The 24,061-nt window shown below is 39.7% G+C and overlaps 3 protein-coding genes across 7 annotated transcripts in view; 1 reads left to right on the top strand and 2 right to left on the bottom strand.

Annotated features, from left to right (window-relative positions):
- LOC124631731 (neurogenic protein big brain) overlaps nt 1-3,783 on the bottom strand; it is a 67,924-nt gene extending 64,141 nt beyond the window's left edge. For all 4 annotated transcript variants that reach the window (XM_047166327.1, XM_047166310.1, XM_047166318.1 and 1 more), the window contains exon 1: nt 3,286-3,783. In XM_047166327.1, the coding sequence (XP_047022283.1) occupies nt 3,286-3,616 (331 nt within the window). In that variant the 5' untranslated portion in view covers nt 3,617-3,783. The remainder of the gene's footprint in view (nt 1-3,285) is intronic.
- A 3,204-nt stretch (nt 3,784-6,987) lies between these two features.
- On the top strand, nt 6,988-17,351 carry LOC124645449 (cullin-4A). Its single transcript, XM_047185291.1, has 15 exons — nt 6,988-7,376; nt 7,459-7,601; nt 8,525-8,745; nt 9,080-9,268; nt 9,971-10,117; nt 10,685-10,871; nt 11,290-11,482; nt 11,907-12,043; nt 12,460-12,624; nt 12,963-13,184; nt 13,587-13,694; nt 14,213-14,383; nt 14,768-14,920; nt 15,268-16,770; nt 17,142-17,351. Exons 1-14 carry the CDS (start codon nt 7,127-7,129, stop codon nt 15,361-15,363), a joined length of 2,382 nt encoding a protein of 793 aa, XP_047041247.1. The 5' UTR covers nt 6,988-7,126; the 3' UTR covers nt 15,364-16,770; nt 17,142-17,351.
- LOC124645541 (mitochondrial intermediate peptidase) lies at nt 17,347-23,725 on the bottom strand. 2 transcript variants are annotated; one of them, XM_047185377.1, is made up of 12 exons: nt 23,541-23,725; nt 22,791-22,954; nt 22,281-22,540; nt 21,753-22,004; nt 21,142-21,330; nt 20,599-20,915; nt 20,356-20,519; nt 19,980-20,201; nt 19,169-19,282; nt 18,857-18,979; nt 18,438-18,620; nt 17,347-18,117 (listed from the first exon to the last, which is right to left on the bottom strand). In XM_047185377.1, exons 2-12 carry the CDS (start codon nt 22,935-22,937, stop codon nt 17,995-17,997), a joined length of 2,094 nt encoding a protein of 697 aa, XP_047041333.1. In that variant the 5' UTR covers nt 22,938-22,954; nt 23,541-23,725; the 3' UTR covers nt 17,347-17,994. The 2 variants fall into 2 exon arrangements, with proteins under 2 accessions (XP_047041333.1, XP_047041363.1); XM_047185407.1 differs by lacking the exon at nt 23,541-23,725 and adding an exon at nt 23,117-23,271.
- Nucleotides 23,726-24,061: the final 336 nt, after the last annotated feature.

Genomic DNA, 24,061 nt, shown 5'->3' on the forward strand with positions numbered 1-24,061 from the left:
ACTTTATTAAGTATAGCAAATTACACCATACGGGTTTCGAAATAAAACATATTATCGCATATCCAGAGCATTCAGTCAGCAAGAACGTAATGAAATCCGGCCGGTTTGGCCAGCTGTTACGGGGCTAAGTACTCTACGATTATTCCCTGCTATATTAAAATATTGTTTTCATAAAATCTGACTTATCTGCAGAGCGTACGTTCGGAATAACAAATGCTGTGACGAGATAAAATCACGCTACCTTAGTATTCGCGGGGAGTATTCGTCGGTCCCATGTCGGAGGAGAAATCACCATAGTGGCTACGCGATAATGGCTGGCCGGATGTTTACCTGCGTTCTGGGTAATATAATAGCGAAGATACAGTGGATAGCCTTGAGGTGTAGCACCCCTGGGTATTGGGGAGAAATGCGATATCATAACGTTATTCAGTACTACGTGCTCAGATGTGTCAATTCAAATTTCAAACGCACAATGTGTAGGTTGAACATTATTGCTTTATCAGTCAGTGGATCGGGCGGCTTCAGGCTGATCAATATTCAGAATCAATTTGCACGTTAAACATAGAATCCTGACATTTATAAACTTGTGTATGTAGGAGAGAATGGGTAAAAAAAGGGAACAGGTGGTGGATAAACGATGCGACGCGACGCAGATATATCGAGTGCAAAGCCGAACTACTACGCCTATCGATTATTCAGATTGTGTTACCTACCTTTCAGCGTGGAGAATATTACCTGCTGTTTATACAAACCTCAACTGCTATACGATATTTCAAAAGGTATAGGTACCTATACATGTCGTAGCGTAACATTCGATTTTTTGTAATACTATGCACTCTCAGCAAAAAATATAAAATAGAGCTACTGATTATTAAAGTTCTTTAAAAGATATTCTTAACCTTTAACATTTGTGTTGCCTATCTTAGTTAGAAATTAAGAAAGCAAAATAATTCTCAGTAAAATCTAATTAAAAATACAGCTTCTCATTCTAAAAATGGCAATAAAGGCGAATTATTTATCGTCTTTAAAAAGTTAAGACAAGTTTTAAAGGAAGCTCCGTTGACAATACAACTTCGTGCAGTCTACTTCCTGAGTACGCATTGATAAATGAATACGGCATCGAGCGGCCAAAATAAAAAGACGACAAAACGAAAATACACCGAGTACTCAGTAGTAAAAACTTGAAAAGGATTTTACAATAGTGGCTCACTAAATGCCAGCGCCGACGTTCCCAAGTTGAGAAACTTTAAACGTGGATAGAGCTGAGCACATTATAATTCATGCATCGATTAAAGCTGTGCATTAGTCCGCGCTCGAAATAGGGATGTCCACTTGTCCAGCCATTAGTGAAAATTAGGCCAGCCGCGGTCGGGGGTGTATTCTAAAAATTCGTCACGGTTCGCGTACATTGTAGATGCAAGAATTGATGCCTGATTGTGAAAGAGTAAGCTTTCTCCTCGTTATTGTTATTATGATATAATTTAAAATGTCATTGTCCCCGCGTCATGTGATCGCCATTATAAAATTGTGTTGAGGGGACAAAGGGTGAAGGGTGCACGTGTTAGCTTATAATAATCCCGCCTAACGTGCTTAATGCCGTGTAGTATTATGGGAAGTGATGTCAAACTTGTGCATCCGAAGTTTACTAATCAATGCTATTTGTGTTATTTAATAAAGCCAATAAAGCAGGCGGTTCTATTGGTATTTACCTTTTCCTTACCTGACTTAAATTTGATCCTGCATAAACGGCTAATTTTAAACTTAACGGTACAAAGACACGTAAACTGAACAAAAATATCAACGCTAAGAGCCTAATTGACGTAAAAACTCAAGACTTTCGCCTCGCAGCCGCCGATCCTTTTACAAAAAAAGCGGATAATTGTGAACATCTGCAGGCTGCGGTTCGGGCGGCAAGGCGGTAACTCATCCGAGCCGGGCCGCTATCAAACGCGTATAAATTACCAAACGGTGCACAGTTAATTGGCCCCACAACACAACACGGCCATTTCGACCCCAACTATAAGTACTAAAAACACCGATACTAAGAACACTTTTTACGGTTACAGTAACAAATTCACCAACAAAATGAATCGTAAAAGAAAACGCGATACTTTCAGTATGATATTGAATGTACAAAAAGAGATTTTTACAGCTAGCTTATGCGTGTACGAATATATCAATACTAAATCCTGGATTACGTAGGTACAGGCATATGCTGTAATATTTTGTGGGTCATAAAGACCGGAGGTGAATTTATGTGCTGAAACCGTGTTCCGAAAAAAATGTTTTATAATAAAAGCATATTCTACTACCTGGTACTCCAGTTACACTCGAATTATATTGATCATGATCTCTCCCGAATTCCATCAAAACCTCTTCTGCAGTTTAAACGCTCCGACAACAAAAATACCCCTTTACCTTAATTTTAAGTAAGTAAGGATAGGAATAAATCACGCAAATGTAACCATCTGCCAGCAAAATGAACAAAGGAGTTCTTATCCTCGAGGTAACCGTAAAACCTGCGTTCAACGTGAAATCACATTTCAATCAACCAAGAAAAAGAAAAAAGGAATAAAAATGCAAATGAGGCATCCCTGTCCCCACGGACCTATCCCACGTAACTGAACATTATAAGCAGAAATAACATTGTTACTCACGTGGGTGTTTAGCTCTTTTTATTTATTTTATTTTTCTAGCCAATTACGGTTGCGCATTCCTCGTAACTAGTAATTTAGTTCTCGCGCAGTCTCTTGTTTTTTTATTGTCTTTCGAGCTATTTTAGGACAACCAGTTCGATATTATTCTACCTGCTGCATTGACTCGTCTTGGCCGTTATTGTTGTGTATTTAAACATTTAAACGCTCTATAAGATTGCGTCAAATGAACCTAAAGTTTTTTGAAAATTGAATGTGTTCTATTCTATTTTCAAAACACTTCAGCAAACATCTCCTTACCTAAGATTCTAGGAGTCCAAGTATGCCGCAATAGTTTTAAAAGATTAGAAAATTCTTTGTTTAAAGGTCTTACCTGCTATTCTAAATTAGGCAGGGGTGAAGATTTGACTGTCAAACTGCTGACTTATACAAGGGATGCAGCCGAATACAATAACAGTAACGTCAATAATGCAGGTACCAAAAATTTTGTAAGTGATCGGGGAAAATTATTTGTACTTACATAGTTATTACCTACTTTCATGTAACAAGTTTGAAACCAATTTGATATGGATAACTTTCACTAACTTTTAGTAAGTTCATGACGTGCAAGGGTTCTTATTTGGTATCTTACCAGATATGTTAGCGAAGCAGAGCGTGAGGGTGGCGATGGCACAGCCGGAGGCGAGCGCGGTGGCGAGCAGCACGGCCGAGGCGGATGCGCCCACGCCAGCCCCGCCTGCAGCCCCGCACACGATGAACACATACAGAAACGAGGCCGCGCACTCCGCCACCACGGCCTTCCACAACGACAGCGTCCGCACTTCCACCCGCGCCGGAACTCTCCCCGACAAACCCCCATCACCTGAGTTCGCATCCTTTCGTAAACACTCCAACTTTTCAAACAAAGTAATTATATGCTGTTCCAGATTCTCATCCGATATGTTAAACGCCTGTTCCCCCATTTTAAAAAAAGTAAAAAAATAACTATAAATCTCTATGCATTGTTCGAATTTGGAATCGCGCGCGATTTACTTACGGACGCGTTCGGTATAAAGGCCGATAAGTGAGACGACGCGTTCGGCTCGGGCGTCGGTCTCGCAATGCCGGCAAGCCAGTGAATGAACAGTGAGTGAATGGGAGGCAGGCGGGGGCGCCGCACATGTCCCGGCCGCCCGACACTTGTTACACCCCGCCCCCGAGACCTGCACTTTCAGCGAGGGTGTCATCAAATCGCTATCTTGGCAGCCACTATCACAATAGTCTTTAATTGGGTGATAGTTTTTGTTTCGAACTTTCCGATAACCAAACTTCTGTTGACTTTTCTTCTTTGGAAAATGAAAATTCGCATTGATATTATGTACAAGTTTAGCACGTACCTATATAAACAAATATTAGCCCCTTCGTGGACTATATAACTAAAAAACAAAGGATGGAATTCAATTAGTACTGAGAATTTTTTTATAATGTTCAAAAAAAATTAAAAAGTCAAGCCAGAGCCTGAACAGCAGAGTTTTAAATCTCTGCTGACTGAACACTCTTATATCGGCGCAATCAGGCAGCAAGTACCAATAAATAATTAAAACAGCTTCTCATTGTCAACTAAGTAAAGCTTTTACTCGCAAAACTTATTGAAACTAAACGCTGCGATACAGTTACCATCCTTTATGTCGAAATAAAAGCGTGTGACAAGATAATGGGCCCTTTCTCGAAGTGCTTACATTACACTCGGGTTGCCGGATCCCAGTTAGCGTACGAGACAAGCCTCGTAAATACTCCACAACTGCCGGTTCGCCAACCATAGAGTTTCGAGACTCGCTTAAATGATGTAATCCTCTTTGATCCTAATCCGCGCCTTTGGTAAGTCTCTAAGCTCCAAGATATATAGATATGGGGGAAAACCAGATTATGCACGAACCTATCTTAGTCCTACTGACAAACAGCCTGAAACAGTTGTCAGCTCAATAGTTAGGCAGAAAGCTCAATTTTCTCAGACTAAAAGGAGGTCATTGTACAAAGGAGTGTTGTCTAAACCTCACATTAATTGATTAGGTCAGTAGTTCACCGCATCGGGCGGGCATAGCTCGTAAATTCATTATCTAATAATTTAATTTGTTACTAACTAAATCTTACTAAAAGTCTCTGAACTGAATGGTTAGTCTTTTGTTTGTTTCAGGCTCTTATTCATCGCTAATGGAATTAGATCTTGGCCAATCTTTGGAAGAATTGATTTTGATTTAGATAAGCTACTTCGAAAATAAAATAAGTGGAATAGCTGCAAATTTTCTTAGTTAAAACGATATTGGATTGGATAGCTATGTACTCATTTATTCTATCTATACGTTTGACCAAAATCTTCACCGTTGACTGACATTTTTATGTACCTAATTATCTGCTGGTCTAAACTTAGTTGATAATAATAATAAACTTATAGTACAAAATGTAAGTTCTAAAAATATCATATATAAGTACTTACATAAAGCCTTTGTTTGGTATTATACTACACAACAACATTAATCGTATTTATTACTCTACAATGAAAATACGTAATTAGAACTAATATTTCGTTAGCATTGTTATGAATAAATTCAGCCCACACACTGATAAGCTCTGTGAATCCTTCAGGATTGCGTGGGATTGTCATTAACCTAATTCTATTTCACAATAAAAAATAGAGGTAAGGTAAGGTATGATAAAACGCGCAGAAAAACTCCTGTAGATATTGCTCAGTGCTCCTGTTTTTTTTTTTTGGTGTAATGTCACCTTTGTATGAAGAAAGTCAAGCAATTCTTCTCGAACAACTAAACACTTTTATACTATTCCACACTAATTTATACTTATATTCATAGGAACTCACTTATAAAATCGCAGAGTTTTATTGTTTGGTGTTCGATATCTTACTTATTTGTTTATAGGCTACTTTTTTATTCAATTCCGCAAAACAGTTCCCACGAGTCGTGTGCGAAACTTCTGGCGAAATCTAGTAGGTTACAATATGTTTACTCTGCATACAACATGAGCCAAGCTGTTGCTACGAATCTAATGAACTAATTGCTTCCAGTACTGGAGTCGCTAAATACATGTCAGTAACAGGTGACAACCCTATCATGCTTCAAATAAGCATAAACGCACACTGCAGACTAAACAGTCGACCGAAAGTTACAAGATGATTAGCAAATTTTTATAGAAGATCTTGTTTCCAATCAAAGTTTTCAGTCGGTCTGACACCGACAAAAGATCTGATTTTTTTAATATGCGTATCTATCTACTACCATCCATCTTCATACTGATTTAAGAGCCCAAACGACCGGCCGACTAAAAGTTTGCAGTGTGCGATTACTCGTACGGCTATGTATTTAAACATTCAAACCAAACTCATAACACATTATTAAAGCTCGAAAGACAGAGAAATTTGTTAACTCGCACCTCTCGCAAGCTATTTACATTTCGAATTCATAATATTAATTTAAGCCTAATAAAATAAACCTCTTTTTACAAAATTAAAATATTCAAACGATATTTCATGCATGCTGAAGGCCATATGGAGAACTTTGAGAAACAACTGTTCATCTAATTGGAAGTTAAGCAAAATAATTAGGTGACACATAGTAAAATTACATAGACGTACGTAGGTACGGTACAGTATATTATTATGAAAACATGTGATTGAACCTGTGTCATATATACCTATGTAATTACATGTAGGTACAGGTACGTACAACTACAACGTAGGAAATACAAGCCGTTATGCTTGATTTTCAGTGTTTCACATCTGCCGGGCACCCTGGCAGACATGTGTCAGAAAGCGTGTTCCTTCCTCATAATTTTACTGAAAGACTAGTCGTGATAATAAAGAGATTCACTCAAAATCGACTCGTCAATACGACAATGATTACGCTTCCATGATAAAAGCAATAATAAAACATGAAAACTTCTACAAAGTCATCAACGATAATAATTTTTTTTCATGACCGAATCGAACCCGCGATTCGTAGCTCGTACGTACGTAGCGAACCGTAGCACTACTACGCATAAGCCTTTTAGCGCCATCTATCAGCTTAATAGTGAAAATTAAAAGAACAAATATACATATTAAAAACTAGATGTCACTAAGAGTATAAGAAAATTTAATCATGTTGTAAGATAAAAATACTGTTGAAAATTAAAAAGAGCTATATTTCATTTTATCGTGACATTTTTTTAAACGCATTATTTCCTTTTTTTTAACTTAAGAATTTTCTGGATGGTGTCTGAAGTTTGTTAAAAAATGAACGAACCTTTTTTCTGTCATGCATGCATCTTGACATTTGTGTTCACACGTGCGCCCCCTATCAATAAAAATTGTAAACTTATCGTAATGGTGGTGATTCTAGTAAACTGCCGACTGATTGCTTCTATTTTTATTTGTATTTTCTAATTAATTAGCAATAATCGTAATATTTAGTGCTGTGGCTGCGGCCATATGATGCTTTCTTATGTCGGGTATAGCTAAAACGCCAGTTTTGGCCGAGGAGGGTGGTAACAATCAAAGTAGAAAACGTTCTCTTCAGACCAGCGAACAGTGCAATAATAAAAGAACAAAATCCGACGAAATGAGTGCCAATGAGAAGAAATCAAACTTTTCCTTGCTGACTCCCAACTCCAATGGGACCATAAAGATGACGTCGTCATCAATGAACAAGCCTGGTGCAGCCACCAAGAAATTGGTTATAAAGAATTTTAAAAGTGTGTTTACGCTATTATCTCAATCGTCATGATTATAACCTATTTGACATCTGCAAAGGTAATGGCTGGACGTTCTTTTCAGGTAAGCCGAACCTTCCAGAAAACTATCAGGAGACGACATGGAGCAAGTTGCGGGAGGCGGTGATCGCCATACAGACGTCCAAGGCGATCGCGTACTCGCTGGAGGAGCTGTACCAGGCGGTGGAGAACATGTGTAGTCATAAGGTGAAGTACACAAACTTACTTGAAACCTCACACACACTCCTGTCTGTTACACTTTGATCATGTAGCTCTGGAAATCTGTTCTCAGTCCATACTTGATAGGTAAAATTAGCATAATAAGCCACTTGTACATTATTCTGTGTATAGTTCACAATGTCAACATCACTGCTAATTAATCAAAACAATACAAGATTTGTATGGAAGTCAGGTTTAGTTTGTTCTCTTTCATTTTCAAACTTAAGGAACAAATCTTGTAATAATTTTCCACAGTTTTTTTTTTTTTATATCAATCAACAAACTGTTGATTGACCTTAATTAAGCAGTGTCTGAGGAATGATACTTGGCACAAGAAAATAATTTTGTTTTAAACAGAGTTTGCAATCTGTAAAGTTGGACGCAGCATGGATTTGCATCAAGTTTAAAATTATTTCAACAATATACTTCATAATATTTCAAGTTTCTTACAAATAATTGCACAATCATGTCAAATTAAAGATAATAAACAATGTGTTTACATATTTTTTTTGGATTATCACTCAAAACTTTGATTACATAAGCTATAGTAATATGCTTTCGCATTGTCAGATGGACACCTATTCTCATAGAGAGAAGATATGCATATGACTTTCTACTGTCTTATAATTGCCGGCATAAAAGCCTCATGCACCACACTCACATCCAAGTTATTGCCCAGCACCTTATTTGTATTTAGAAAAGAAAAGATATAAATAAAAACACTAATACACATCTTATTTCTAATCAACAAATAATTTGAGATTAAGTCCACTAAACTGGAGAATATTTACTTATTTATTGTGATTTTTTAAATCAATATAAGATTTATATGGCAAAAAAAATGATTTGAAACTTGTAAATTACAGGAATTTAATAAAAATGTTGTAACTAAAATGATCTTATTGTACCAGATGGCATCCCAACTATACGTGAACTTAACAAACCTGGTGGAAGCCCACGTGAAGGCCAACATCGAGCAGTTCCTCTCGGAGAGCATGGACCGGCAGGTGTTCCTCAAGCGCATGGACGACTGCTGGCGAGCACACTGCCGCCAGATGATCATGATACGTAGCATCTTCCTATATCTTGACCGCACCTATGTACTGCAGAATCCTAGTATACATTCTATATGGTAAGACATCATAATATTGATATAATAAAATAATTATTTAAAATAATCTAAGATTAAGTTAAATCCATAGTGACATTGAAACTTATAATTCAAAGCACAATATATAAAGTTGAATGAATATTACTAAAATGAATATAGAATCACTTACTGAAGAGTGTTGATAATACGTATAATGAATGGAATTTTAGTCATAATAATATTGCAAGAAGTTGCATCTCTTCTTGCCAGTTAAACCCAGTAGATGAAAAAGCTCATTTTGGGGATGCCCAAAATTTTGGTTATTTAACAAGTGCTAATATTAGCTAAGGTTTTTTAATTTTTTGAATTGTTCCAGGGACATGGGCCTAGATTTATTCAGACACCACATAGCAATGAACACATTAGTCCAGACGCGGACAGTGGACGGCCTGCTAACACTTATAGAGCGGGAACGTGGAGGTGATGCTGTAGACATATCCCTACTCAAGAGCTTGCTTAGAATGCTGTCCGATCTGCAGATCTATCAAGATGCTTTTGAACATAAGTGAGTAGAAAGTTTATTTAATATTTCGTATTTCTGAGTTTTTAATTCTATACTATCATAAAGATGTAAAGATGAACAGTTTGATTTGAATTGATTCAGTAAAGGCCCCATGGTGTGCTCGGAGGAAGAAGTTCCTTGGGACACTTAATTTAATGGGCCCAAAGCATGATGTAAAGATAAATAATCAAACCATGTATTATCTTACTTTTCATCAGTTATATTTAAACTCCAAAGAGCACAAGCCTTTTCTTGGGTCTACCCACTTTGTTTCTAATGTTACCCATAACTTTATATAGAAAAATATCGCAAGACATTTCGCTTCCCTCGCGACCTACTTTCGAAATGTGTAGCAACAAATTAGCTATACATTTTATCCTGAGATGATCACGTGTTGAAGTCACGGGCCTGGATGTTGCGTCTTGGCCGCGTGATCAGCCGCCTTTCAAGTAGGCGGGTGGGGGAAACCTATTGCAAACTAGTTTTAAATATCGAACAATTTGCGTTTGTTTGTTCTTATTACTGCTGTTATAGGATCTATGGACTGAAGTTATTTTTTTCGATATTTCATCACGTTTAAGCGAATGTGAAGCGAGGCCGAAATGTTTCGAATGATTCCCTTTTGAAGGATTGAAAAAAAAAAACAATGCCCGATGGAGAGATGATGATTTAATTGTGAAACAAAATTATTTATTTGCCGCGCAGGTTCCTGCAAGCAACAGAACGTCTATACGCGGCGGAAGGCCAGAGACTGATGCGAGAGCTGGCAGTCCCTCAGTACCTCGCGCACGTGGAGAAACGACTCCGAGAGGAGAACGAGAGGCTGCTACATTATCTAGATCCTTCTACCAAGTGAGTACATTGTTGTTCAGTGGGTACAGTATACTGTGTGTATTTTTTATCCATCCATCGCAGCCCCTAGGTTGTCCGTCTTCGGACGTAGGCCTCATACAAATCTTTCCATTTCTGCCTACTTCTTGCCACCTTCCCATCCAATTTGAGTATTTTTTATACTAATGAAAAAAAAATGGAGTACCTACTGATATTTTTTAACTTTACAAAAAAAGGAGTTTTATATCATAATAATGATCACGAAAAAACCTTGACCTGGACAATCCGAAAAGAAAACAACGACCATTTTTTTATCTGTCTTCTCAAGACAAGTGGGCCAATGTTTTGAGTTTGAGTCTTATTTTTTCTAGTTTGCAAATCAAGGTCCATCAAAAATTGTGAATTCTCTGAACACTTCCAGACAAAAAAGTCTTTATTTACTAAGTGAAAACTTCCTCCTGCATGATTTAAAACACTGAGAATTTTACTCTGTTTCATATTTTTTTTTGCACTGTATACATTTTAAAATAACAAAATACACACAAGAAGTGCTATAATATTTAGTAACCATTTTCTTGTTCCTTCCAGATGGCAATTAATCCACACGATAGAACGACAGCTGCTGAGCGAGCACCTGTCGGGCATCCTGGGCAAGGGGCTGGAGGCGCTGATGGACGGGCCGCGGCTGCAAGACCTCACCACGCTCTACGCACTCTTCAGCAGGGTCAAGGACGGCCTCAGTGAACTGTGTAACCACTTCAATGCTTATATTAAGGTTGGTATGAGTGACTTTTTTACCAGTTTTACCAAAGGGTATTGTGATGCCGGGGGATAATTGGGTTGAGAAAGTCATATAGACAGTCGCTCCATAGTGAGTGTAAAACACTGGTACTCAGCTGCTTCCGGTAAGACTGGAAGCCAACCCCAACATATATTGGGAAAAGGGTCGAGAGAGGATGATGACGATGTGTGACATTTTTACCCAACTGCCAAAAAGGAATTGTGAACCTAGCTGTTCCCAGTCAAGCAGATGCTATAAATTTATGTATAAGTGATCTCAGCATAATAATCTACTTTCTGTCCCAAAAGATTTTGTGCAATTTTGAAAAATGTTTTGTGTGTACTAATATTTGTCCAGGAAAGATTTTATTTTATAACACAATCATAATTTACACTAACCTTCCTCTTCACAGAAAAAAGGTCGCACGATAGTAATAGAACCGGAACGCGACAAGACTATGGTGGGAGAACTACTGGAGTTCAAGGAACAGCTAGACCACGTGGTGAACACGTGCTTCCAGCGCAACGACAAGTTCCTGTACTCCATGCGCGAGGCCTTCGAGTACTTCATCAACCAGCGACAGAACAAGCCCGCTGAGCTTATCGGTGAGTGCTGTACATATAGTGATGCAGTTCAAGGAACAGCTAGACCACGTGGTGACAAGTGCTTCCCTTTATGTACTAAACGTATGTACTACCTTATGTACTCCCTCATATGCTAATAACGATATAAACTCCCTTATATTCTACGCCCCTCCCTTATATTATACTCCCCCATGTGCTACCCCATGTAATCCTTATGAACTTTCCCTATATACTCCTTTAGGTCTTCCCCTATGTACTTCCACGTGTACCTGAATTGAATTAATATATGTGAATTTTCTGCCTCATTACAGTCTTTTTATGACAACCATATCTCTTACCTGTCTAAAAACATGCATTATGAAAAAAATGCTGTAATTTTTTTCCTCTACAGGCAAATCTCTGTAAATTCGTCATCCCAATCTAATATCTTCTAATGTATTTCCAGCTAAGTTCGTGGACGTGAAGCTCCGCGCGGGCAACAAGGAGGCGACGGAGGAAGAACTGGAGCGCTTGCTCGACAAGATCATGGTGCTGTTCCGGTTCATACACGGCAAGGATGTCTTCGAGGCTTTCTATAAGAAGGTAAGAAGAACCTCAGTATTTTTAGTTTTATCTTGTTAGAGGATACAGAACTCGGACCCTATCACGAGACAGGACAAACGCTAAGAAGATTTATTTTGCTAAATAATATTGTTGAATTTTCTGAACATAAAAAAAATTGCACTGATTTTTGATGAACGCGTGGATTGATTTCGTAAATTTTTTCCTTCTTTCGATTTTGCCCTACTTTTTGGTCTCCTAGACATTGGTTTCATTCATGACAAATGATTCTATCTATCTTCATTATCAGCTCCCTTTCATTTAACTTAGAATAACTACTCTATACCGCATGGAGTCCATAAATAAATCACTGTTACATTCAAAATAATCAAAACGAATAAAAAATCATCCTCTTTAGTTTTAACATCTGTAAAAAAATTAATTAATTTGTGTTCCAGGACTTAGCGAAAAGGTTGCTAGTCGGCAAATCAGCGTCAGTAGACGCAGAGAAGTCGATGCTCAGTAAGCTGAAGCAGGAGTGCGGCGGCGGCTTCACCTGCAAGCTGGAGGGCATGTTCAAGGACATGGAGCTGTCCAAAGACATTAATATTACTTATAAGCAGGTACGTACATAAAACGAAAAAAAAAATTGAAAAAATGATATTTGGCTTTAAAAAAATATTTTTCTGTGTAATCAACGTTCTGAAGTTTGTTGTCATGGTGCAGTCATGTATGTTTGGACTTGATACCCTTGAGTTTGTTTCGGTATGTCTCAAGGTAGTCAGGTACGAAATGCGAACTTGATCTCGTTTTTAATTTGACTTGTAAAAGTGTTGTGTACAACTTATTTGCAAAATAAATATTGATTTATCATTTATCGCTTATTAAGCTCACAACGAATACGCTGCTAATCGATTCTATTGATTTCCTGATCTCATAGAACATTTATGTATTCTTTCAGCACTTAGCAGCGTCATCAGAGAGTTCCGGCTTAGAACTGAGCGTGTACATCCTGACACAAGGCTTCTGGCCGACATACCCGCCGGTGGACGTCCGCCTGCCGGCCGAGCTGACGCGGCACCAGGAGCACTTCAGCAAGTTCTACCTCGCCAAGCACTCGGGCCGCAAGCTGCAGTGGCAGGCCACGCTCGGACACTGTGTGCTGAGGGCACACTTCACACAGGTACATATCGAACGAATAACTTCACACTGGCAAGAAAATCCCAACGAGTGTGGTCCAATATCACAGTAAAAACAAGCCACTTGACCACCATTTGTTGTCGCGTGTTTGTATACGGCCTCTTCAGTAAGATACTTATGTGGCGGACAACACTGCGTTTCTCACTGACTCCGTGTCGGCAAGCTCACTGAGAGTCACTTTTGTAGTCTTCACGATAATGGCCCTCGGTGTTACAATCAATTCATTGAATTTGCCCTCTGTGGAACTAATTTTAATTCTGTCCCCATCAAGTTTTGAGACTATGACTGCTAAAAATATTTTTTCTCAGCAATGAATATTTAGGTTAAAAACAGAGTATCCCATACTTTGCCCAACAATAACTTTATTGTTATTATTATTTTCTAGGGTAACAAAGAGTTGCAGGTGTCGCTGTTTCAAGCGCTCTGCTTGCTGCTCTTCAACGATGGAGACAATCTGTCTTTCGAAGAAATTAAGGCTGCCACTAATATTGAAGTAAGTTTACATTATTCAGACCATACTTTATGCCATTTCTTTTATATTGACACTTTTTTACAACTCTTAATCAATAACATTTTAAATCTCAAGCAGGCAGCAAATATTTATCTATAATAAGAATATATCGAACCTTTTTTTTTTTTTTCGACGTAAAAATCATCAACTGACCCCTCCCGCTGTGGGATAGCAGCGGTGAGGGAGTGTCAAACTCTTACTGACTAAAAACCGTCGTGTTCCGTCATAGGCCTTTTATGTACCAGGGCCGCGGTATCTCTTTCGAACAACCCGCAGCCCCGGCAGAATATATCGAACCTCTATTCGAAATCGAATATCGATTTGAAAAATTCTTACTCTGTTTTAAAGCCACACTATCCCCGGGTGACATAGGCAATTTTTTATTCAGGTGAGGTAAAAAGTACCCGTATCTAGCAACTCATAAACAGTTACTCAATAATATGTTGATGTGAAACATACAACTCCCGTAATATATCGAGCACTTTGACCTTTTTCACCAGGAAGGCGAACTCCGTCGTACACTACAATCCCTCGCATGCGGCAAGGCGCGAGTGCTGGCGAAGACGCCGCGCGGCCGCGAGGTGGACGACGCCGACCACTTCGCCTTCAACGCCGACTTCACCAACAAGCTCTTCCGCATCAAGATCAACCAGATACAGATGAAGGAGACTGTTAGTAACACTTTTAGGCTCATATTTAACTTGACTTTTTAAATCTCTGCAAACTTTACTTTTTGCTGTCACAAAAGATTGCGCGTAATATAGATGCGGAAAAACTTTTTAGTAAAGTAAATTAATTTAGTTTAGGATATCGAGTTTTACGAGAACTGTCGTACATACTTTGTGAACAAAACTCTTCTTGTAAGTTTTATTTTATTTTCCGGTTGTTAAAAAATACCTTGAACTACGCATTATCTGCAAAAAGCTGTAGACAGAAGCTCAATGCAAAATGACTTGTAGCTTGTCTATACACATAAATAATATTGCTTTTTTTATTTACTATATTACAAATAGTTTCTATATAAAAACACTAAAACTTGTACATATAACTTACAGAGCGAGGAGCAGAAGGCGACGGAGGAGCGCGTGTTCCAGGACCGGCAGTACCAGATCGACGCCGCCATCGTCCGCGTCATGAAGATGCGCAAGGCGCTGTCACACAACCTGCTCATCTCCGAGCTCTACAACCAGCTCAAGTTCCCCGTCAAGGTAATACCACCGGCCTAGACTTTACTACTAGCCGGGGAATACGATGCTTCCAATTAAGCCCATTTCTGTTCATCCTGCCTTTAATACTTAGGTGAAATCTGTCATATGAAAATAGCTTTTTTTTTTCATTCTGGCTTGACCTACTGGCGAGTTTATATGGATTTGTGGCTATTTGTTACTCTTTCACACAATAGCTACTGAACTTATAGATAAAACTTGGTAGCAATGTAACTTAATGTTACTTTTTACGCAGGAAATGCCTTAATGTCGCGCATGAAACCATGGATGGAAGCTAATTTGTCATACTACTTTAGCAATGTCTAACTTTTCTTATCTGTATCCCCCAGCCGGCAGATCTGAAGAAACGCATAGAGTCGCTGATCGACCGAGACTACATGGAACGCGACAAAGACAACCCCAACCAGTACAACTACGTCGCGTAATACTCACACGCACACTACGACACGAGCCACTGACGTCACAACACCCGCCGGGGGACGGACCCAGGACAAGAATAGATGAGCCGTGAACACCTACCACCAGTCAATATAATGTCTACCACGACCAGCCGGTCAGTCTGTTCGCGACTTCGAAGGTTAGACGGTCGCTCCCAATACTGATTCAGCCGCAACGGCCGATCTACAGCAGTGAATGTAGCAAGCTTTGTTCTGTGTCGTAGTGTCAACGCCCAAACGCTTTGACTTACAACTTGTATATACAGTCCATAGATCGAGCAGTCCATACTGCCCATGCTCATTTAATCCATAGACATAATAAGCGCAGGTTAATTCAGACTGGCAGGGGTCGATGAACTTTTTACTTATTCCCAACTAGATAAATTGGGCTTGAAAAGACAAGGACGAAATGAGTAGTTTTGTTACAAAATGCTGATGTAGAGCATCCAGGAGTTTGTAAAGGTATGTGACGAAAAATTGTATAGAAAAGCTAGGGGTCTATTTCTAGAATAGTATGGAAGGCACGCAGGTGCAAGGCGCAGTGAATTATTGTTCGCGGTATAAATTCAAGGAGTCCGTCTAGATTTAACCTGCGTATAAAGACTTCGTTTTGCAGTCTACTGTAATACATGAAATTTTGAGATGCCTTCGAAATGCCCTTAGATAATTCTCATTAATACCGGTTTTTAATTAACGTTTATTGAATGGTAACTCAGGGATACTTATCCGAAATAGAAAGTGTTACATGATGATGAAATATTTCCAGAATGGCTGATAGTTTATCTAATAGCTCGTAAGTACATCGCTGTTAACTAGATTTTCTGCGCTCAAAGATAACGGAGAAGCTACTTTATGGTGACATGAAAATCTGAAGAAATTCTAAAATAGTACTTTGAGAGTAGAAAAGCTTTTCTTATTTTCGAGCTAACGAGGACAGACAAGAGGTATTCCGCTCTGCGTCCCGACTCCGCTATATATAAATATAAATTAATGATTACACCTTAGAAATATAAAGTGTGATATTAGAGAATCGAGTACCCTCCGCTTGAAACGGACTAGTTGTGATTACACGATAATTATATTCATTCGAATTCATATTATTTTTTTAGTTGAAAAATCTTTATTTTGTGAAAATTGATAAAAAAAAATATTTTACCGTGTGTAATGATTGCAGTGCAAATGTTTTAACAATAGAGAAATGATTGAAATTACTAATTGAACGTAATGTTTGTAATGTCGTCCATTATTTGATTTCCATATTAGTTTGTTTTTAGCAGGATTTAAGAGATTTGTCAGCTTTGCTGTGTCCCAGATTTACTTATTAATATTCGTGTAAATTAATAAGTTAATCTATCACTTTTCTAATGTTATAATGTAATCCTGTTATTCGTTAGGGTGCGTCCACATCTGGCGAATGCGCCGCGAATGCGCAGCACGCGAGCCGATCGCGAGCTGTTCGCGAGCTGCGCGCGTGCATTTTTGTTCGTGCGCCGCTTCTGCTTGGCCCGCGCGCAGCTCGCGCGCGACCTAAGCGCCGCACGCGAGCGGCGCGCAGGCGGCGCGCGACGTCTGCCATCTTCGATAGTACTGAGCCAATATACGGAACTGTAAGGGCGAGCGCTCTATACGAGCCTTGCGTGAGTTGCGCTAAAGAGGCGCACCGAACTATTGCAGTGACTGCACGCGCGCAGCTCGCGGACAGCTCGCGATCGGCTCGCGTGCTGCGCATTCGCGGCGCATTCGCCAGATGTGGACGCACCCTTAGGGAGTGTTTACATTGGAACTAAATAGCATAAGTTACGAGTTTCTTCGTTATTGGCGCAGCTTGGCTGACAAACTCATATTACAATTGACATATGTATAGTTTCATAATTTCATGATTCATGTTAGTATTTCTTTGTTTTGTGTCGTGATATCAGCTTGTGTTTCCACGTCAGTTTCAGGAGGGATCACTAATTAAACTATTTATAATTTTCCTTCATTGTTTTATTTGTCCTTCTCTTGTATGTACATTGGGCAAGAAATGTGTGTGATCACAAATAGGAGTATTTGAAAATGAACCTATTACATTTTTTATATAATCTATTGAACAAGCTAACATGGTAATATCGTCAGTTGGTTTATAATTTTTTATGTATCAGAGATAAAAGACTATTCAGTGTAATAAATAGTAATTTCAGCCACATAATACTGAAAATAAATTTCTCCAAACGAAATTGACTAAAAATAATTTATGTAACATTTACAATATGTACAATTATTTAATTACAGAATAATTCATTTTTATTCGCAATCATACAGTTTCACAGGGAGACGTTACACGCCAATACTAAATGCGGAAATCTAAATTGTGTGTTGCCCTACACAAAAAATATCACAATAGTATTTGAAGCCGCCTAAACACTAACCAGTCAAATTATTCCAAACTAAAAGATCAGATCAGTCAATAAAGTTGATATGATGGAAGCATTATTCTTATCATAATTTGAAGGTCTCTTTTTGTCGTCCGATGCCCGAACCTTTCAACAAGCACTGCGTCTATGTGAGTATATGTAGACCCACACATGCACAGCTGCCGTGTTATATTCCCGAGTGTTTGCGTTTGTGTGTGTGTATAGATCATTTGTTGAGTATTTTGAAGACGGTGTCGAGGTGGTCCTTGTGATGGTCGAGTTCTTCAGCGAGCGCGTTCGCGAGTGTGGTCGGCGTCACCTCCTCTTGTAGGTAGTCGCGAAGCAATATCTGTGGGAATATCCAAAGCTTAGTAAAGTGGAATTCTGCCGGGGCTACGGAACTGTTCATATTTGGCTTTAACCACATGAAAGTTACATATACAACTTTATTGTTGCCTAATAAAATTATTTTATAGCGGCTTCCGCCAGCGAGCATTTCACTCGAGGAACTCATAAAGAAGCACCCGTATATAAAATAGGCTTTATGTAATTCTGATGTGCTAGCTATATTATTGCCACATTTCATCAAAATCCGTTCAGCCTTTTAAGTGAAGAAGTATCAAACATACATACTTAATTTTCGCCTTTATATGAAAAATAAAATCTGACCTTAGGCGGCACAGCCCCGCCGTGCCGTAACAGCTGATGCCTGAGGTTGTCGCCTGCAGTGCGGCACAGCGGCTGCTCCTGGAAGTACTTGTGCCAGATGCTCCAGGCGATGCCGCGCGAGATCAGGTAGGAGTAGTACTTCGCGCCGTAGCCGATTAGGTGGCTGAAGCGGTGCTGCCATGCCTAAGAAAACATAGGATAAAGATACAATTTACCAATTTTATTTTATAAGTAGAATTCTACATCACTCTTCTGTAACCCATTTTTATTTTTGTCTCGTCCACATAGCCTTTACTTTATGAGCTATCTACATAATTATATAGGTTATTAAAAAAAACTGGACTGAAAGATAGATCTTTTAGTGAATTTCTGTCAAATTATGTGGTGTATTCCAGATATGAAAGTAATAATAAACTTACAGTATTTTCAACATAAGGCAGTCCATAGTACTGTTTCTGCACTTTCTGCAATACTTCTGTTGTACTACCACGCCACGATGCGTCAGATCCGTGGTAGTGTTGGTCCAGTGCGGAGTAGAACACCTAAATACACATATATTTTGTTACAAATATACATCAAATTACTTCACCGAAGTTAGCCAGTATTAGCACACATTGTGAAGACTAGTATCCGACTTTGAACAAGCGAAACATATTCACAAGTTGTTCAAATAATTAAGTATATTTTTTTTTTTATAAATAGTAACAAATGTGTTGTCTAAGCATATTGACCTGCAGTTGCATCTCGCTGGCTCCAAACAAATGCTTTGAGGCACATAGTCTGTGTAGCATGTCTTCTGGCATCGGTTCTCGTGTCTGGAAGTGGCGGGCGAAGCGACGGATAACCTGCAATGCAAACAATATAGTAACTTAATGGGAATAATTTTATATTTATCTGCTGCTGCTTATAACACTTTAGGTTGATGCGATTGAAACAGCTGGGAATAGCCAGTACATAATAATTATTAGAAGAAATTGGTTGAGGTAGATTTTGCTGATGACATTATGGGAAATTAGCAACAACTCTTTCCATCTATTTGCTGTAGTTTCGTTGACCAGCCACCGGCCTAGCTCGTGGCCCACTAGTGCAGCAGTTACCTGCGGGCTGCTGGCGAAGTACTCCATGAGCACGGAGGGCACCTCGGCGAGGTCGGTGGCGCAGCGCGTGCCACTAGTGCAGCAGTTACCTGCGGGCTGCTGGCGAAGTACTCCATGAGCACGGAGGGCACCTCGGCGAGGTCGGTGGCGCAGCGCGTGCCACTAGTGCAGCAGTTACCTGCGGGCTGCTGGCGAAGTACTCCATGAGCACGGAGGGCACCTCGGCGAGGTCGGTGGCGCAGCGCGTGCCACTAGTGCAGCAGTTACCTGCGGGCTGCTGGCGAAGTACTCCATGAGCACGGAGGGCACCTCGGCGAGGTCGGTGGCGCAGCGCGTGCCACTAGTGCAGCAGTTACCTGCGGGCTGCTGGCGAAGTACTCCATGAGCACGGAGGGCACCTCGGCGAGGTCGGTGGCGCAGCGCGTGCCACTAGTGCAGCAGTTACCTGCGGGCTGCTGGCGAAGTACTCCATGAGCACGGAGGGCACCTCGGCGAGGTCGGTGGCGCAGCGCGTGCCGGCCACGTGCTGGTGCGACGCGCGGCCCAGCATCGAGTGCAGCGCGTGACCGATCTCGTGGAACAGGTTGTCCACGCCGCCCGCTGACAGCAGCGCCGGCCCTGAACGGTGCCCGCCGCTAAGTGACAGCATCACTACCACGATCGGATTCTGGAAAGTTTCAAAAATCAAGTTATAAAACTTCACCAAACACTAACAAAATAATAGGCAAAACGATAGGCTGACCCTACATTAGCTGAAAATCCTAATTACATAGTAACCAACTGTTTTTAAATATGATCTAGCCTTCCACCTTGTTACATACCTGGTAAGAGCCATCAGGCAGCAACTTCCCACCCTGTATAGTGAAGTGACAATCCTGGTGCGGCTTGCCCGGCCTCTCGTACAAATCACAATAAATGTAGCCTAGAAGACCCTCAGATTCATGCACCACTGCCAATTTGTACACATCTGGAGACCATGACTCACCTGCAAAACGGAATCATTATATTACTTTCTGAATATGGATATTCAGAGAAATAAAGACAAAGTTCTTTCCAGCACTTACCTGGTAACATCTCTTCAGGCTTCAAACTGATTCCATACAACTCTTCACACAACATATTCAGCCCTTCCATACAGCCTCCAAGTGAGAAATAAGGGCTGAAATCTGAATTTGCAACATTCAGTAGCTGCGTCTTCGCCTTATGAGTGAAGTAGGGGGTGTCCCAACACATTAACCTGTCCAGGTATGGAGTTTCCTGCTTCTTCATTTTGAGCATAGCATCGAAGTCCATTTTGGCTCTGTCGTACAGATTATCTGAGAGGATGTCGAGGAATTGTCGCACGTTCGTTGCTGTTTCCATTGTACTTGCTTTTATTGCTCTGCGAAAAATATAATGTGGACTTAGCTGTAAATATGGAATGCTGATTATGTACACTTTTGAAAAATGCTTTTGCAATAAATGTTCACTGACTACTGTAGATATATATTATTGCCCTTCCCACAGTGGCAATCAACCTAAGCAATGAGTTATACAATAACGTTTTTTTGAATTAATTGCCTGCTAAAGGGTCACCCCATCTTTAGCATCCTCATTAGTTACATTACCTATCCGCATAGCTGGGGAATCCACAAATAGAGGCCATCTCATGCCTCGCCTCCAGGGTGACGGACAGCAGCTGGTGCTGCTGTTTATCAGGCGCGAGGTACAGACGGTAGGCGGCTTCCCGCGCCGCCGCGTCACCGCATTCCGCGTATACACCGCTTACGATTATGTCGTCGCCGTCGCTGCTGAAGCTATGGAGGAAATTGTGGTTTTTGAGATCATTTCATTACAAAGTATTTTTAGTCTTTTTGAAGTGAGATTTTTGTCCCTATATTGGCTTTGACCTTACAATGTGTAATAGCAATTTAATGCAAGATTTGCAGCAATTCGCATCCACTGCTTCCCGGCGATCTTAGCTGGTTCGATTCTCAATTGAAGGTTTGGTTTGTGTTGGAGTCGACGTCTCTCAGCTGAGATGACGACGAACGAGTAAGTGAATAGTCCACAATGCTAATTATCATGTTTAAAAACCCAGCACAGAAAACTGCGAATGAGCTGAATAAGAAATACATATTAAATAGGTGGGACATTATTATCCTCGTCTTTGTAGATATGGCTTTCTACATAAAGTTTAGTCACAATACACAATGTTCTAAATATAGAAGCTACTTACAACTGCCTAACATTAGCCGGCACAGCTGCCCGAGGTACCCTTCTCGGCTTCGCAGCTCCTGCCATGAACCTCTGTCCAGTTTGCAGAATGAGATCATTGAGCGCCACCACCCTGCGGCGGCGTTCCTCAGCCAGCTGTATGCCGCTCTGTTCGAAGTCGAATAGGAACAACTCGGCTAGGTGCTGGTCTCCCGATGTGCCGCGTTTAACGGAGTCACGTAGCGCTTCGTAAAGACCCTTGTGCGTGTTTAATCTGTGTAATAGATTTAAATACTTATTCCCCCTTATCGATAAACACGGCGTAAAAATTGGTGCAATATTAAGCCGTATTTATTATAAGGGGATATGTTTTGAAACTGATTTAGTTCATTGCTGAATGAATATTGGTAAAAAAACATTAACGATTAACGAATGATGGCGAAATAACGGCGACGGCGACAGTGCCTACATTTATGAACTCTGAATCTTCAGAAAAAGTAGCCCTGCATGCATTCTGAAATTGGTAATTTATATTGTAAAATTCACTCACTTCTCAACAACACCACTAACACTGATACAGGCATCCTCTGCAGCACTTGCAAAATGTGACTGAGGGTGAGCTATCCTCACAAACTCAGCTAGGTCAGCAACCTTACACAGGGTGTCAGATAGTTCATCAAATATCTCCACCATAGGACGGTTTGGGTTAGAAGTGGCTTCCTCAATCAAGCGGTCTGTTGCTGCAATAGCCTGCTCTTTCAGTGTTGAGAAGCCTTCAAAACTGACCAACTCTGGTTTGTTGAAGAGTCCCTGGAAAGAAGGATATCATGAGGCATCACTCCTTTAGTACATGTTCAGTTAATGAAATCTTTTACAAATTGAGGTACTTAGTTATTTTATGTTTTTGTAGTAAAACTGTATGTAACTAAAAAAGTTTTTATTTTTTTTATTTTCTTATTATATAAATGTAAAGCTAACAAACAAACTATAGCCAGCAAATGTAAATAATATGTTTTTAAATAATTAATCAGTTTCAAATAAAGATACAAATTGTACTTACCGTCCTTTCCCTCAAAGAATCAAATATGGGTCTTGAAGTAGGTCTGGTGTTAAATGCGGTGGCTAGCGGAGACCAGGTGCTGACGCAGCGACTCAGCTTCTTCCGGTGACCATGCCGAAGGGTTAAGGTGTTCTTTAAGAACTTCATTTTGAATTAGTTTGTGTCTGAAACAAGAATATTACTTTTAATTATTATATGGGTCATGTGAAAGTCTCTTCTGTTTGAATGGGACTTAGGAAAGTATCTATTGTTTGTTATGAGAGTGAATGCTTGATATACTGAAACTTCTTGGTGCTTCAATACAATCACCAGCTTTGATAACTTACCTTTCACACAACTAATGAATAGAATAACAAACTTATCAGGACAATTTCAAAACAATATCTAAACACATATTACATGCCATAAATCTAGACTAAACAACAAGTCTAATCTAAGAAAACATTCCACTGCCTGATTGAATTCACTTCCGACACTCACTGGGTCTTTAAACGATATGCACTACAGAACAACTTTCACATGCAATAATGCATTTTATTGCGTACGCTTAAAGGTTACATTAGAAAGGACGACCAAGGTAACGGTATATCTTCGATATCTCAGCTAATGAAACTGTTTTTCATGAAGCCAATTATATCAATATTGGAATATTCCTTAGCGAAGGGCCATTAATGTTTTTCTAATATTAATTCAAGGTATTGCTTTCCTATTGACAAAATATTTCTAGGTTGTATATGGATTGTAACATACCAAATTATGTAGAATGAGTCCTCAAGCGTATCGGTTGTTGTATTCACAAATAATATAAAATAAAAAACATCTAAAATAACACCTCTCAACTCAAAATGATCATTTTCTTGAATCCCAAATTCCCCCTTTCGAATCGAATTCTGTATTTATTCAATTTTTTTTGTTATCTGTGGAGTGAAAACTGAAAGTGGATGGTTGTTTGGATTCACGTACCATTGACCGTGTGTTTTCATCATCATCATCATCATCATCTTAGCCATAGGACGTCCACTGCTGAACATAGGCCTCCCCCTTAGATCTCCACAGATCTGTTGGAGACGACCTGCATCCAGCGTTTTATTGAAGAGTAAATAAAATGTTTCGTTCTGTTATTTAATCATTAATTTTAGACTGTCTCATTACTGAGTTAAACTTGAAGTTCACTCGAGAAGAGGAAAAATAGTTGTTTAACTTCAAAAGCAAATATTCCTTTATTGATGTCTTTACTAAGTTTTAGTATCCGAGCGTCTTAAACATGACAT

This window comes from Helicoverpa zea, chromosome 1 (genome assembly GCF_022581195.2).
Source record: "Helicoverpa zea isolate HzStark_Cry1AcR chromosome 1, ilHelZeax1.1, whole genome shotgun sequence".
NCBI classification, from domain to species: domain Eukaryota; kingdom Metazoa; phylum Arthropoda; class Insecta; order Lepidoptera; family Noctuidae; genus Helicoverpa; species Helicoverpa zea.

Excerpts from the sequence above, each read along its gene's own strand:
- LOC124645449 (XM_047185291.1), top strand. The coding sequence starts at position 7,127 with ATGTCGGGTATAGCTAAAACGCCAGTTTTGGCCGAGGAGGGTGGTAAC. Across the intron at positions 7,602-8,524 it reads AGAACATGTGTAGTCATAAG|ATGGCATCCCAACTATACGT; the intron begins GTGAAGTACACA and ends TTATTGTACCAG. Across the intron at positions 9,269-9,970 it reads CAAGATGCTTTTGAACATAA|GTTCCTGCAAGCAACAGAAC; the intron begins GTGAGTAGAAAG and ends TTTGCCGCGCAG.
- LOC124645541 (XM_047185377.1), bottom strand. The coding sequence starts at position 22,937 with ATGAAGTTCTTAAAGAACACCTTAACCCTTCGGCATGGTCACCGGAAG. Across the intron at positions 20,520-20,598 it reads GCCTGAAGAGATGTTACCAG|GTGAGTCATGGTCTCCAGAT; the intron begins GTAAGTGCTGGA and ends TCCGTTTTGCAG. Across the intron at positions 18,621-18,856 it reads TGCCTTATGTTGAAAATACT|GCATGGCAGCACCGCTTCAG; the intron begins GTAAGTTTATTA and ends ATGTTTTCTTAG.